This window comes from Camelus ferus, chromosome 4 (assembly GCF_009834535.1).
Source record: "Camelus ferus isolate YT-003-E chromosome 4, BCGSAC_Cfer_1.0, whole genome shotgun sequence".
NCBI classification, from domain to species: Eukaryota; Metazoa; Chordata; class Mammalia; order Artiodactyla; family Camelidae; genus Camelus; species Camelus ferus.
Genome location: NC_045699.1, coordinates 67,889,910 through 67,906,127, shown reverse-complemented (window position 1 = coordinate 67,906,127; position 16,218 = coordinate 67,889,910). Strand labels below are relative to the sequence as shown.

The 16,218-nt window shown below is 44.2% G+C and overlaps 1 protein-coding gene across 5 annotated transcripts in view; it reads right to left on the bottom strand.

Annotated features, from left to right (window-relative positions):
• Positions 1 to 16,218, bottom strand: part of GARNL3 (GTPase activating Rap/RanGAP domain like 3) — a 138,734-nt gene that overhangs the window by 36,573 nt on the left and 85,943 nt on the right. For all 5 annotated transcript variants that reach the window (XR_004319493.1, XM_032478462.1, XM_032478463.1 and 2 more), the window contains 7 exons: positions 15,293 to 15,368; positions 14,524 to 14,622; positions 12,320 to 12,423; positions 6,591 to 6,699; positions 4,751 to 4,796; positions 3,819 to 3,925; positions 238 to 353 (listed from right to left, as the gene is read on the bottom strand). Coding sequence is in view for 4 of the 5 variants with exons in the window: in XM_032478462.1 (XP_032334353.1) it covers positions 238 to 353; positions 3,819 to 3,925; positions 4,751 to 4,796; positions 6,591 to 6,699; positions 12,320 to 12,423; positions 14,524 to 14,622; positions 15,293 to 15,368 (657 nt within the window). In the remaining variant the exon portion in view is untranslated. The remainder of the gene's footprint in view (positions 1 to 237; positions 354 to 3,818; positions 3,926 to 4,750; positions 4,797 to 6,590; positions 6,700 to 12,319; positions 12,424 to 14,523; positions 14,623 to 15,292; positions 15,369 to 16,218) is intronic.

Sequence of the window (16,218 nt, the reverse complement as noted above, 5' to 3'; positions counted from 1 at the left end):
CCTACACCTCAACTTCTACAGGCCTTGGCTTTATGACAATCACGCTCCTGTATATGAACATTCAATGTTCCTTCTTCCCTTGGTGATGAGAGAACACTGCCACTGGTGGCCATAGTCCAGTCTTGACAGCAAGGTTCAGGTGACTCCTGTGCTTTGCTAACCAGGACTCATCGCTGGGACTTGTGTTTTCAGCTCACACCCCATCAGAAGGAAAGAAGACCATGGACCCAGGGTTACCTTATGCAAATCTGGCATCAAATCCTGGTACAAGGATCGAATCAACATATCCAGAGTACGTCGACGTTTCTGGGCGAATGTTGGCGTTTCCAAAGTGGCTTTTTCACCATTAATTACTAAAATAAATCAAGTTATAAAGGGAGTTACAAATGTTAACGGGCTACTGAAGATGACTTTTTAAAGGAAACTCCTCACAGTAAATGCCACCCACTTTCCTAATACTGCTGTTACCATTCGTTCATGGAAGAATGCTTAAAAACTCACTGAATTTCTCTGTACAAACCCACAGTCCATAGGTATGTCTATCTTACCTTTCCTGTTGGAGGGCAAGATTCCTGAGTAGAGGATATATCTAATTACCTGAAAACCTAGCACACACCCAACCTGCCCTCATCCACCATTCTACTCATTCCATTCATCCCACTCACCCATGCATCCGTCCGTCCATCCATCCATCCACCCACCCATCCATCCATCCAACACACGGGCTAAACCACCAGGATACCATTCAATGGGATTAAATATATATTTGTTGTATTTTGTTAGAAAAAAATAACAATTGCCTAAGCAGAGTACTGGGATTCTTTCTTAATGAAAGTTTCTTCTGAAAGAAATAGCACGTGGTTTAGCAGACTACAGACACTAAGAGTTAACAAAGTGGAAAGTCCAGTAACACATTAGAGAACAGAATAAAGTGTTCAGTAGAGTTAGGAGTTTGAAGACGAGACAATTACGGGTTTGAATCCCAGCTGTGCTGCTATCTGTGCATTCTTAAGCAAATGATTTAAATTCTTGGGGACTCAATTTTCTACCTTGTGAAATGGCTGTAACCATATTTCCTTATAGGGTTGTTGTAAGAATTTAAGTGATACAATAGATATTAAAGAGCACAGAGCTAGGCTATCAAACTGAATAAATTTTAACCATTATTTTTCTCACACAGAGGGCCAAAGGCAGGACAATGTTCACAGACTGAAAAATAAACTTCCCGGGGACAGGCATTTCCTTGACAGAATCTGTGTGCTGGGGGCTTGTTTGCGGCAAGACATTCTTAAGGAAGTTAAACTATACACGTCTATTGTTTCTCCAGTTCTGTGATTGGGAAGTTTTTGTTTGAGGGTATTTTCTCTTAAATACCCCAGAAAAATCCATTTTAAATGACTTGTTTCAGCTGAATAGGGGAAAAGGTAAAACATTTTTGTCGAAATGCCATTTCCTGTTATCTTGGAGTTTTCTACCCGGCCTGCTTCGTCCCTCCTGCTAAATCCACTTGGGAATTCAATGAGACTTCTGCTCCCTTGGCTTCTTAGACCTTTTCTCTCAGGCCCTCAATCCCTCCCGATCCTTCCTGGCTCCAGGCTCCATTTCTTCAATCCCTTCTCCACTCACAACTTTCCGCCCTGCGAGCTTCTGCTGAATCCACCTTGCAAATCTTCAACTGGAGGTCACGGAACTCTTCCTTTCAGTACACCTCACGCCTCTGGCGGTGCTGAAGAGAGTCACTCTGCTGACTGGCTGCATTTACGTCAACGGATTCCACTAATAAGCTGCGTCCTTAATGTGGCTGAGCGATTTCTAACCCTTGGTTAAAGGACTACATGCCTGAGGTGGTTCCTTCCCTGCCACAGGCGCTCCACAAAGGGCACTTACCTCGGAGCCCCTGCTTTCAAGACCCGTTCAGCTTCTAGCTGCTAAACCTACTCTCTGTTGCCAACCTTTGGATCCAGGTTGTTTCTTGCTCTCTACCTGATCCTCTGGACTTAAAGCACATGGACCCCACAGTTGTAAGACTTGGGTGATTTCACATAGACTTTCAGATTTCTGGCCTATTTCCCAAACTCAGAATATCCGCCCTGCTGGGCTCACGCTCCTGATGGGCCTGAGTGGGCTGGGCAGAGTGGATGTTCCAGTTTACCTACCGTAGCTCCCCGCTCTCTGTCCACTTCGCTCCCTTGTACCCTCCACCCAACTCTCTGGAAATTTGAGTTTGTGACCCCTGTTCTAGCACTGAAATAAGGGGTAGAGATATTGGAAAGGAAGAGACAAAATCATCGTCTTCTGCAAGTGATTTGAGAGTTTGCTGCTTTTCTTTTTCCTTTTTCTTTTTGGTGGGGGAAGATACTTAGGTTTATTTATTTATTCTTAGAGGAGGTACTGGGGATTGAACTCAGGACCTCGTGCGCGCTAAGCATGCGCTCTACCTCTTGAGCTATACCCTCCCACCCCGAGAGTTTGTGGCTTCTAATGTCAAGATCAGACATGACCCAGGGACCCTGGTGCAGGTTAAACGTGTGTGAGAACAGACCCTGGAGGAAGCCCCTGGGAAGGCATCCTTCACTACTCCATTCTCCAGAAAGTTCTGGAAGTGTGTGGAGGTGTTGCAAGGGATTGGAGGGATTCTGCAGAGGGAAGACAGGTCATCAAGGGGCTTGGCTGGGACTGGGAAGCTTTGGTGACTAGAGTGAAGTGACACTCATCTTTCCAGTGTCAGCTGCTTGGGGAACTGCTGTGTAGCTGCTGAGGGAGGGGTCGTATTCAGGGATGTGAAGGGGAGCCGGGGAGCTAAGAAGACTATGGAGGGAGGACATGGTCGGTCCCTTGCCCTGGCCTGAGGGATTGGCTTTGGCCATGAGAATAGGATTAAGACTGGAAGCTGAAGGAGCAATTGTTCATGAGGGACTCTGTGAGGCTCAGTCAGTGCTCCCTTGGGGCCAAGTGACCAAGATGGGCTCAGAGCAGAGCGCTTCCAAATGCTCCAAAACTGCCCAGAAACAGTGACAGCATTAGGCAAAGACTGTGTGTGTGTATGTGTGTGTATGTGTGTGGTGGAGGGTGTGGGGAGGCAGCCAGCAAAGCAGCCACAGTGCCCAATGTGCCCAGAAGAAGAAGAGAAACAGCATCATCACAGAGGGGACAGACAGTGACACTGCCAGCGCTCCAGGGGCTGGCAAGCTGGACTCCCCACTCTAATAAGCACGGGGTAGTCTGGGGAGGGACGCAGCCGCTCTTGTGGTTCAGCAGATGGGGGCGCAGAGTCAGGTATTTGAGTGTTATCAGTTAAATAAATCACCAGCTAATGAAGCCTGGGGTGGTCAGGTTCTGCATGCATCATATTCATTCTCTTGTCTGTGTCTCTCTCTGTCTCTCTGACTCTGTCTCTCTCTCTCTCACACACGCACACACACATCCCCTAACAACTCTGCCTATCCCTAAGTACACCTTCATAACCACCCTCCGCTTCCCAATCTGACAAAGACACAGATACATATATAAGCAGAGATTCACAAATGGCCGTGTCAGAACCCTGGGCAGAAAGGTAAATCTGAGGCCCCCCGGTACTGTGAGCAGGTGAGTGCAGATAGACATCAAGGCAGGCGTGCAGGATGGTAGGTAGAGATGAGGACTCAGGAGACCTTCACAACACTAACACAAAATGAAATGTTTCTCCCAAAGAATTAACAGAACATGGAATGCAATCAATACTTAACAATGATCTCTTCTTTACAGCACCCTAGGAGAACTGGAAGAAATGTATTCTGATGTAGAACAAGTTGCAAAAACATTTCAAAATTGAAACTTACATTTCACTAGCAAAAAGTCCCTGAATTCCTGGTGGTCTGTAAACACCGGTGGGGATGGCAGGGGTGGGCCAAAGAGTGGTACGCTTTCTTCTGAAAATATTTTCAGCCTGCATAGAGAACATTTCAGAATTACTTGGTTTTTCTTCAAAGATCACCAGTATTTGGACATTAAGTTTGTCCAGGGGCCTATGTGATGTGTTAGGAATACTCCTTCCACAAGAGGGATGCCTTGGCCACTATGCAGCAACCTTACGTGTTTCAGGGCAAAGGCCAAGTCTCCCTGAATCCTTTGTGGCCCAACCCACCAGGCTGCGGGTAAGGTCAAGCACTCTAGGAAGATTAGCAAAGGCTCCCACTTGCCCCACTGCACACCAGGCAGCGTACCTGGTATTTTAAGACACAGCATTGGCTGATTCTCACCAACCTGCCAAAGTAGAATCATTGTCTTCACTTTACAGACACAACCTGAGGCTCCAAGAAGATAAACACTTTTTTTTCAAAGCCTCAAAGTTAATAAGTGACAGAGCTGGGATTCCAATCCAAATTTATTTGGCTCAAAGTTCATGCTCTTTTCACAATGTCATGACACCTTTTAACAGATTAATTTTTGAGAACAGAAGGAAAAACAAGAGCAAAAATGTAGCCTAAGAAGAAGGGCACTCTTGTCAAGATCAAATCTATCAAGTTTGTGCCCACTGTAGGGTACAATAAAATTCCAAGCTAATGCTGACTCTTGGGTCGACTGCACAGAGCAATACAGTATGAAATGAGCTTTTCCTGAAGAGATGGTGGCCTTGAAGAAAATTCTATAAAGTGAGAATGCTCACATCAAATCAATCAAGAAATATGTACATCAAGTCTCATAAAATAAATGCCAAAATAATAAGTAAACAAGAGAATTAGAACAAGCAACTGAGATAGTCATTACTGACCTGTAATTGTCATTTTGTTGATCATACCTCACTAAGGCAAAAATATCTGTGATGATGGTTAAGGAAATTAATCAAAAACCCCGACATTCACAGTCAACAGCTAGTGCTTTGAAAACCCCGTGTGCAGAATCATCCTAGACCTGTCCCTTTGGGGTTAGGGCACCTGTCACTTTTAGGTTGAGATGGAAACTTGACTTCTGTAAAAGAGACAGCCCAGGAAGACATAGGTTCAACCTCTGCGCGCTCATCCTTTTGGGAAAGGGATACATCTCCAAATTGGTCAGAAAAGCAATATAAATAAAGCTATTTAAAAAACTAAGCAGCCAACAAAGCAGAAAGAGCAATTCTTTTGCCTGGAAGTATAAACCATATCCCAAAATGAAATTAGTCATATATTTCATCTCACACATTTTGAAAAGAAAAGCAACTTAAATGTTTCCACTGTACACCTTCCTTCTGGCTTTGGTAGACAAAACAAACCCAAATAAACCAGTGTAGCTGGTGGCAGCCTCTCAGTAGAATCTACTATGCTTGCATCGGGCACACAGAGTCTAAAATAGTATCATCTGTATCCAGCTTTTCTTTCTTTTTCCTGTTCCTCCTCCCAACTGCAGCTTTCATTAGCTAGGGCTAAAAACCCATCATCCATCCCTCTAAGTGTTTCCACTCCTAGATTCCATGGAAAGAATCTGCATCAACTATCTGCTTGTCCCTTTCCAAAAACAAATGTGCCAAGCCCCACATCTCAAACTTATAATGAAAGGAAATTCTAAGAATAATGACTACCGCTCAGTCACTCTGAGTCACCTCCCTCCCCCTCCTGCACGGTACCTGGAGAAGTTTTCTTTCTGTTCTCCAAGAACTGCTATAGGAAGGGGGAAATATGAGTCCTAAATCCCAGTAAACAGAGCGAGACATCACTTACCATTCATGTGCAGGTGCACCCCCGTTTTCCTCCCTGCCCTCATGGCAATTTTTAGCTTTTAAAACATATGCTATAATGTTAGGTTACAATGAACAAGTCAAAGTGTGCAGAGCAATCTACATCCAGATGCAATGTCACAACGGTCTTATCTCCCAATGTTTTTACTGGAGTTTCCAGGAAACATGAATAGCTAGACCAGAATTTATTCTGAAAATGCCTATTAGTGGCCCTTTACTAATTATATACAACCTGTAGAGGCACTACAGCTGGGTCTCACTGTCACAGCCAGGGACCCAGGCAACGGGGCCATGGCTGGGTATGTGCTGGGCTGGCCATGCTCGGGTCCCAGGCCTGTCTGACTGAGCTGGGCTTGAGAGAGAACTTCAGCAGGACTTTCCAGCAATCTGAGCTAACAAGGGATTAGAGGAAGCAGAGGGAAAGCACATAAAAATAGGAGAAATTCTATTATTTCTCAAATTTCAAGAGATGGTAATGCAGCAGCTATTCCCAGGGCTTAGAATTAACAAATAAATATTATTTTGCTTTTTTATCTTAACTTGCAAGTTTTTAAATGTAAAGCAAATTTCTCAGAGGATTCACAACCTATAATTCTTCTAATTCATTTATGATTGATGGATAGCAGTAAGTTTCCCTCATTTCATAGACCACCTGAAGAAAGGGAAGATAGTTCAGAAGTCGAGAATTCTCTGAGAGTGAATCCATCCATTACTGTAAAGGATGGAGAGAGAAGAGGGGAAAATACGATGCTGAGGAAAAAGTCCAACACAGTGGGTCTAAGGATCTAGCAATGCAAAACAATTACAATGTGCCAGTCAACTATAACATTGGGTTTGAGGGTCATTTCAAGTCCAGTGAGGCTGGCTAAACTGGAGTATTGATACAGGCCCAGGATACGTGTGAAATGGGAGCGGATCATGGAAGGCTTAAAGGCAGGAGAAGGTTCCTCTCCTTCCTGGAACACGATGGTGACGATATCATTTCCAATGTGGCGCTTCCTTTCCACCTGGATGTAAACATAAACAACATCGCTGAGAAGGTCGCTCAAACACGGCACATTTGCAGAGTTGAGACACCAACATGGCAGGACAAACCACAAGGCTCCCAGAGCCCCGAGTTTCGGCCATCTTTGACTTCTTGCCTCCTCTATTTCTCCAGCCCAGTCTCCTGGCTCTCCCAGCCACCTCCCCTGCTCCTCTCCCATTTCCAGCCTGCATTTCCTTTTGTCTACCCTTTCTCAGAAGCCTCCTCATGGCCTCCTCGCCTCCGTCCTCTCACACTTTACTGCTCAGGCCATGTTCACCTTCACACCTACTTCATCTCCTTAGCCTGGCACTGCCTCAGAATTCTCTGGGGACTGGACTCAAACATGCATATTTTTATAAATGCCTTAGCTAGTTCTGAAGCATACATTTGGTGAGAACCATGGCCCTACCTAATCTGACCCCAGTTGACCTTCCCAAAATGATCTCCTAGACCTGTAGTTAGTGAGTCTTTCCTGTAAAAGCCCAGACAGTAAATGTTTTTGGCTTTGCAGATCACACTTCCTCTTCACAACTACACAGCTCTGCTGTTGAAGGGCAAAAGCAGCTATAGACAATACATAAATCAGTGGTCATGGCTGTGTTCTAATAACTTTATTTAATGAATCAAGCATGCTGAATTTGCCCTGTAGGCCACAGTTTGCCAACCCCCGTCCAAGATGTTTGCCTAATTGGCCAAACAGAATGATTCAATGTTCTCCACAGATCGCTCGTGTGTCCCTGTTCTACACCGTAAGCTCCAGGAGAACAGGATCCCTGTCTCATTCATATTAGACATTATTCTCATTTTGCAAATAAGGAAACTAAGGTTTAGAGACATTCTAATAATTTCAATTCAATTCAAAAAGGATTTTTGGCAATTATTTCTTGGATATGACACTAAATGCATGGCCAATGAAAGAAAAAATACATAAATTGGACTACATCAAAACTGAAAACTTCTGTGCACTAAAGGACATTATCAACAAAGTGAAAAGGCAGCCCACAGAATGGGATAAATATTTGCAAGTCATATATCCAATAATATACAAATAACTCCCACAACTCAACAACAACAACAAAAAAAACTCAATTAAAAAATGGGCACATGAGTTGAATACGCAATTCTTCAAAGAAGATACACAAATGGATAATAAAAACATAAAAAGATACTCAATATCACTAATTATTAGGGAAATGCAAATCAAAAGCACAATGAGATACCAGTTCATACCCATTAGGATAGCTATTAAAAATTTCAAAATAACAAGCATTGTTACAAATATGGGGAAGTCAGAATTCATACATTGCTGATGGGAATGTAAAATAGTGCCACTGTTGTGGAAAATGTTATGGTGGTTCCTCAAAAAATTAAACACAGAACCACCGTATGATCCAGCTACTCCACTTCTGGGTGAAGACTGAAGAAATGAAAGCAGGAGCTCAAACAATATTTGGACACCAATGTTCTTAGCAGCAGTATTCGTAATAGCCAAAAAGTGGAAATAACTGAAATATCCACCAGTGATGAATGGATAAAGACAGTGTGGTGTAAACATGCAATGGAATAGAATTCAGCTTTAAAAAGGAAGGAAGTTCTGACACATGGTAGAACATGGATAAACCTTGAGGACGTTACGCTAAGTGAAATAAGCCAGTCACAGCAGACAGATGTTGTGTGATTCCACGTATATGAGGTTACTGGAATGGTCAGATTTATAGAGACATAAAATAGAATGGTAGCTGCCAGGGTCTGGGGAGAAATGTGGATTTATTGATTAATGGGTAGGGAGTTTCAGTTGGGGAAGATGACAAAGTCCTAGAGATGGATGGTGGTGATGGCTGCACAACAATGTGAATGGACTCAATGTCACTGAACTGTACACTTAAAAGTGGTTAAAATTGTAAATTTTATGTTATGTATGTTTTACCACCATAAAAGTAAGTAATTATTGATCCATTAACTGATGAATGGATAAACAAAATGTGGTATATAGCTATAAAATGGAAAATTATTCAGCAATAAAATGCAATGAAATACTGACGCATGCTACAACATGGATGAACTTTGGAAACATGTTAAATGCAAGAAGCGAGTTACAAAAGACCACATATTGCATGATTTCATTTATATGAGGTGTCCAGAACAGGCAAACCTATAGAGAGAAAGCATATTAGTAGTTACCAGGGGCTGGGCAGGCATGGAGTGGGGAGTAATGGCTAAGTGGGGAGTAATGGCTAAGTGGGGAGGGGTTTCTCTTTGGGGTAATAAAAATGTTCTAAAATTGATTGTGGTGATAGTTGAATAACCTTGTGAATATATTTAAGTGGGTGAATTGCATGGCATATGAAATATATCTCAATAAAGCTTTAATTTAAAAAAAAATTAAAAATTAAAAAATTCCTACTATATACCAGGAACAAAGCCGACAAAAATCCTTGCCCTCATGGGGCATACACTTCAGCAGGGGCACAAAAAGAATTACACAAAAAATTACAGAGTAAACATAATAAACAGTGTCTAAATAATTCGTGTAACATTAGGTGGCAAGCCGTGCTATGGAGGGAAGAGAGCTGAGTAGGGAACGAGGGTGCTGGCGGCAGGTGTGTTGCTGCTCTAAATTCAGCCACGGGGTCAGTTTCGCAGCTGACATTTGGGTAGATCTGAAGCCGTCAGTGAGTGAGCCAAAGGGTGGCCAGTAGAGAAGAGTTCTAGGTAGAAGGAAGGGCAACGAAAGATTGTGACGTGGGACAGAATCTGGTGACTGAGGAACCCGAAAGGCAGCCAATGTGACTGGAATGGAGGAAATAAGCCGAGCAGTGGGTGCTGAGACCAGAGAAGGAACAGAGGTCACTCAGGGCCTTGCAGGCCACTTTAAGGATCTGGCTTTGACTCTGAGGGAAGCGGGAGCCACTGGAGGGCTTGGGAAGAGAAGCAACGCGCTCTGCTTTGCATTTTGAAGAGTCACTCTGGCCAATTGAGAAACAGTCTGTCAGGGAACCAGGGTGAAAGCAAGGAGGCAAAGAGGCATCGACTGCAGTAATCCCACAAGAGATGGTGGGGGCTCAGAGCGGAGTGCCGCCAGGTGACGTGTGGGAAGATCACAGGTGTAATCTGAAGGGAGAGCCAACAGGATTTCCTGACAAATTGAATATGGGATAAGATAGAGAGGAGTCGAGAATGACTCCAAGATCATTTTGCCCCAGAAACTGGAAGAACAGAATAGCCATCAACAGAGATAAGAAAGACTGTGGGAGGGACAGGTTTGGAGGAGAGTCGGAGTTCAGTTTTGGACTTACTAGGTCTGAGACGTCTGGGCCAGTGGAGGTGTCGAGAAGGCTGCATATTTGGGTCTGGAGTTCCTGAGAGGGCTGGCTGGGATGTTAGTTTGGGTGCTAGCTATTCAGAGCCATGAAACTGGATTAGATCATTAAGGAATGAATGAGTGTAGAAAGAGAAGAGGACCAAGAACTGAGCCCTGGAACAACGCACAAAACCTGCCCAAGATCACAGAGCTAGTTGGTGGCAGAGCCAGGATTTGGCCCAGATCTGGCTGATTGCAGAGCCTGTGCTCTCATCTGGTACTTGCTGCCGTCGGGGTCCAGGGTGCTGGGAGACTGGATGTTAGCGATGTTGGACATCACGGGATGTTGGGGAGAAGAGGCCCAGAGAGGCAAATATCAACACCCCTTCCCTCGCCCCCGGTGCGGTTCAGTATGGTGATGGAGGAGAGAGATGGAAGGAGTTGTTGTAATACCGGAACCCACAAAATCTTTGTGAAAGTTTGCTCCTTCATATCAGATTTGGGATGTGGCTCTGACTGCTCCACTGGTGTTTCAGATGTTAGGAGTCAAAAAGTCAAGAAGCTTTTAAGAGCCAGGCTGGCATCTGACTTATTGGCTATTACCTTAGGCCCCCAAGAGACCATGACAGGGACAGAGAGAGGCTCACAGGTAGTGGTCCTTCTCTGCTGTCCCACAATCAGGCACCGGTAAGGTTCGCTATCATTCTGCATTTCTCTGTCTCTCTCCCCACCTGCTAATAGAGACAGTGTCACAGCTGTGATTTTCCTCCTCTCTACCACTGCCGGGCAAGCAGAGGACCTGAGCACTACCAAGATGTTGAGAACACCAGATCCAGCTGGGGACATTTCAGTGCTGCTGGTAAGCACGTTACCTTGTAACATGCTAACAGCCCGTCCAAAAGGTTAAAAACTTAAGGTAGGCAAAGGTGAAACTGTCACATGCATTCCTCCTGTCTCCCTGGCTAATGCCTTTATCTGTCACAGAACATGGGCAATTTTGGTGACTGGACAGGGCTGCAAAGGTTGGAGGTCGGGGAGGAGGATTGTAAAATATTTCAACGAAGTTTTTCGCTATTATTGTTGAGATACAATTCATGATGATTGGGAAGGCCAGCTTGGTCTCTTTTCTCCACGTGATCGCAAGATCCTAAGAGCTTCAGGTCCTAAGAGGTGGAGGCTGGTAGTGATAATACAGGTAACTTAAATTACGCAAGGGAAGATGCCTTGCAGAAAGGCACTCTGAGCCACTAAAGCAGGCTTCCTGGGTCGAGGCACTTCCCGCTTCTACCTGTCCTTCCCCAGTTAGCATAATATCAAACAGGCTTAAAACCTCCAGTAGGTGTCCACTGCCTGCAAGACCATCCACCAACTCCTTATTCCAGGCTCCAAACCATCAAACAGAACTGGCTTTTCCTGACCCCCCTACCCCCGGCCATGTCCCCAAAGTACCTTTATATCTTATGTCCATAACACATTTTAGCCCAATGATCTGCTTTGTGTCTTTCCCCCTCACTGAAGTCTTACTGAAATAAGAATCATAAGTGTTCAGAAAAAAGCCTTTTTAGCCCATCATATGCACCCTCTAGGTTCAAGTTTCTTACAAATCTTTGTTGAACAACTGTCCATCCATGTTTGTGACATTTACTTATACAGATGCCTTCAATGTGTAAAAAAAATGGACAAGACTCTAATAAAAAGTTAACCAGAATCCCCAAATCCTTCAAAAACCAGCAATATATATCTTTGCCATATCTCAATTTTAACAAATTGAAAAATTTTCTCCTGGAAATGGCTAATCTCTGGGGTGTGTAAAGAGTGTTCTCAGCTAGTTTTTTCCCAACAAGGCACAGGCCATGCAGACACTCGTGTTAACCTGCATTAACCTGAAAAAGCCTTGCCAACAATTACTCAGGAAACACTTGTTTTATGTCTTAGAGAGTCTCATTCAGACAAGACACAAGGCACACAGAGAGAAGTCACAGAGAAAAGGCTACACATATGCAAAACAGCCCATCAAGAGTCTAGAAAACCACACACACACAGACACGCATCCGCACGATTACCCCTAATCCATTATTCCCTTAAGGGGACAGCACTGGTGAGGGCAGTTCTTCCTAAGGCTTCTTGAAAGTTCAAACATACAGACTGCAAACAACATCCCAAAATTGGTGTGCCTGAAGTTTGGTTCGTATATTAACAGATAGAGTCTGTAATTCTATGAAATCATAGCAATGTTTTCTCCACACTGAGGCCACTGTTGGATGGTTTGTGTGTTCTCAGAGCCGGTGTTCACACGTACCTGCTGTTTGTTCTCTTTGGAATATGGCAACATGGTAGAAACATGAAACATGATCTCATGCCCTTGGTATACAGTATAAACGGAATGAATCCCTGTGGTGTCATCTGTAAAATACAATACGCATTTAGTGGGCACAGAGGATTCTGAGGCCATAAGGAAACAGTCTTTATCATCAGACTAGGGGAATGCAGCACAGTTAGTACATCCCGAAGATCACTCTGATTATCCCCTGGAGTCGAAGCAACAGTACGGATCCCTCTCCCACTGCAAGACTCCTGCCCACAAGGGGGACCTCTTCGTCCCCCTCTAAGCTTGCTTGCTGTCTGATTTATTTCTTGTCTTGGAGCAGAGGAGGTCGTGAGAAGTCTAGGCCAAAAAGGAGAGTATGTTACAATTTCTCGTCTTCTAGTTACTTCTGGGGTCCAGGGCAAAATTAACACAAGATGACATACAAATAATTACCATCTACACAAAACAACCATCCCTGGCAGAATTGTATAGTGATTAAAAGCATGAGCTTCGGAGTTAGACTTGGATTCAAGTTCTCATTAGTTATGTTCCTTTTGACAAGTGACCTCACCTTTCTCTGAGATTCAGTTTCTTAATTTGAAAATGGGGATAAAAAATAGTATCTAACTCCTAAGGATGTTTACAAGATCACACTGGCAGAGTGCGTGGCCAGAGCAAGGGCTCAATGGATGGTAGTTATGGCCCTGACGGAGAGGCTGAGAGTGGGCGGCAGGGATGATGGATGTGCAGGCCCTCCAGGGTTCACCACGTGCACACGTAGCTTGTTGGGGTGAAGCTGGGGTCTGCCAGTTAAGTCACTCACAGTGCAGTTCTCACAACTTGCCTAATCTTTTGGTATTCAGAATTGGTGAAATGACCCCAGCGTGAGCTGGTGGAGAGATGAGGCCCCTGGAGGGTAGGGGTACCCGATCTGAAGCCTATCAAATTTAGGCCAAATGAGCCGCACATCACCTGCCTGGCTTACTGCAAGGACTGGCTGTGAAGATCATGTAACATGACAGATGTAAAAGCCCAGGGAAAACTAGAAATGCTGTACAATGATGAGATAGCATGTGATTCCAAATCTAAGCTTGTGATCTTATCTACCTTCACCCCCTTGGGCCCCCTCCCCCAACTGCTTCCCCTGAGATGCTCCCAATTCACCACTGGAGCTGCCATCCATCCAGCTGCCCAAGCCTCAAACCCAGGTGTCCTCTGGGATTGCCTTTTCCTCTCTATCTCCCATATTCAGTCAGTCACGGGGAGAGCCTGCCAACTGCACCTTGAAAAAGGCTCTTGAACCAGTCTGCTCCTCTCACTTCCAACCTCCCACCGCCTCTTCAGCCAAGGCTGTCATCATCTCTTGTTTGGACTTTGCAACAGCCTCTTAACTGGTCCTTCCTCTAACTATCCTTTGGACCGTTCTCTGCTCTGAAGCCAGTATGTTCCCGCAAAGATGTAATCTGATTCATCACGCCCCTACTTAAAATCCTTTAATGACATCCAATTCCATTCAGAATAAGATCCAAAATTCTTTGTGTGATCTCAGACTCCCTGTGAGATCACCCCTCCCCACTCTCCAGTCCTTCTGCTCTCTCTAGCCATAAAGGTATTCTCTTAGTTTCTAGAACATATCCTGCTCTTTCCTGCCTCAGGGACTTCACAAATGTTCTCTGCTTGGAATTCTCATCTCCCCTCAAGTTACTCCTACTCACCTCTCCCTTGCAGAAGCCTTCTCTAATCCCCCAGATTAGGCAAAATGCCTCCACAGCACTCTACATTTTCTTCTTAGTTCCTCCAAGTACTAAATTATTTGATAACTATCTGTTTAATGTCTGCGTTGTCCACTGGACTATAATCTCCTAGAAAGGCAGGGACCATGTTCTGTATCCACTGCTATATTCTGGAGTCGAGCAGAGTCCTGGCAGACAGAGGTGCTCAAGAGTAAGGAGTCATGGGCAGACCACAACTCCTGCCACATCTGGGGGCTGTGATGGCTGGTTTAGTCTCGTAAAGCTCAGTGGAGCCACCAAATGCATCCAGTGACCCTGTGTCAGGCTAGGTGTGAAGTCTGAATTCCCTCCTCCTCTCTAGTCCAGCCCTTCACCCATCTTGGGTACAAATTCAAATTCAGATTAGGCTGACTAACAAAAATTATACAAATTACAACAGAACAGATTAAGTGGCAAGCTTACTTTTGGTGTCCAGACCGCCACGGTAGCCTGTCCAGCCCTTGAGAGTGATGGTGTCACCCAGGAGATTCAAAAATTTTTGAAAAGCATCACTTCCGATTTCTGAAAGAAGAGGTCAAGCATGAAGAAAGTACAGCGTCAACAAGTCCTTGTTCTCTAACTATGCACTGAAATCACTTGAAAATTAACTAGGGCTTGCAGATGTGTGCAGCAGGCAGATAGAATAAGAAATCAGGTTTCCCTCTTCTTGGAGTCCATGCCGGAGGTCCACAGTTCCCAGAATCTGAGCAAAGGAAAACTACAGAATCAGAGAAACCAACCTGACCACTTCCAGACTGAGATCATATGTGTCTAGTGTTGCAAAATGAAAAAATTGTTACTGCTTCCATTTATAATAAACAGGTCTTTACTATGAAAAGTGCTAAATAACAGGAAAATAGCACCGTTTTATAAAAATCAAAGAGAAAAAATCTTCCGTTGTTCCCGAGACTATGTTGAACCAAATCCCATGTCATTTTCCAGTTAGACTGTATCCTCAGTGCCAGTGCCTGGTTACAAATTTGGTGACCAACAATCATTTGTCAAATGAACGAAACTGGGCAACATCTTCCCTACAAAATTTACCCTGAAAATGTACCCTACAACTTCATAAAACTACTGGCTGTTTCTTTGAAGTAGAGACTCCAACTCAACAGGTAAGTTTGGATTGTGAAAACGGCAACGAGGCAGGACAGGGTTTCTGTCAGAAGAGAAGAAAGGAGGAGATACTCACCATTGCTGAACATGTCATCATCAGTGAGCTGCCCATCTTTGGCAAAAAGAACCCCAAACTTGAAATTCACAGAGCCCTTACAATAAGACAACAAAAGGTGTTGAATTTAATTTTATCATCAAAGCACACATAGCCATGAGATGTGCTGTTTGTTATTTAGGGAAACTACAGTGACCTGAATGGCTACTTGGAGGATTACTTCCTCTCCATCACAATTTTGACCAATATCCATGATAATCATCCCTTTATTTTTACAGATTTTTATAGCTTACAGAGGAAACGCTGTGCTTTTATGTGAGTTCACTTGAAATTTCATTACTAATGGTGTCTGCAGGATACCAGGTCCATCCTGCGGCAAAATGGTGCTCAAAATAAATAGCCCACAGGAACTCACAGGACTGGCACTGTCTTCTGATCAACCTATCAGCAGCCTTCCAGAGCCCAGTTGGCAAAGGAAAGCTCAGTGTGGTTCAAAACTTAACACGACAATCTTAGGCTGATATCTTGTGGACTCTTTCACAAATGGAAATGGAGACGTAGGCAATGTATTCTAAAAGCTCCATGTGTGTTACAGCTTGGGAAGCCATGTTCTCTCCTGGGGGGCCCTCTCTACACAGTGGACAAATAAACCCTGGGTTTCAGGACACTAACAAGACTTTACCAAACAGCTAACCTTTCAGGAACATCACTAGTATTGTTTATTAATTTTTTCCCTACCTAACTTTGCAGCTGATAGTTTATCACTATATTTGGGGGGAATTGGGATAAATGCTCCTAGCCAAGAAGGGGTTAGGATCAAATAAGAGTGCCTTGGCCACACAGCTCTCAGGGAAGCTCTGAAAGGCTGCGACCACTGCTCATGTCTCTTCAGATACGTTGTAACGAGTGTTTTTGTTGCTCTAGCAAATATCCCCTTAGTAAGGAAA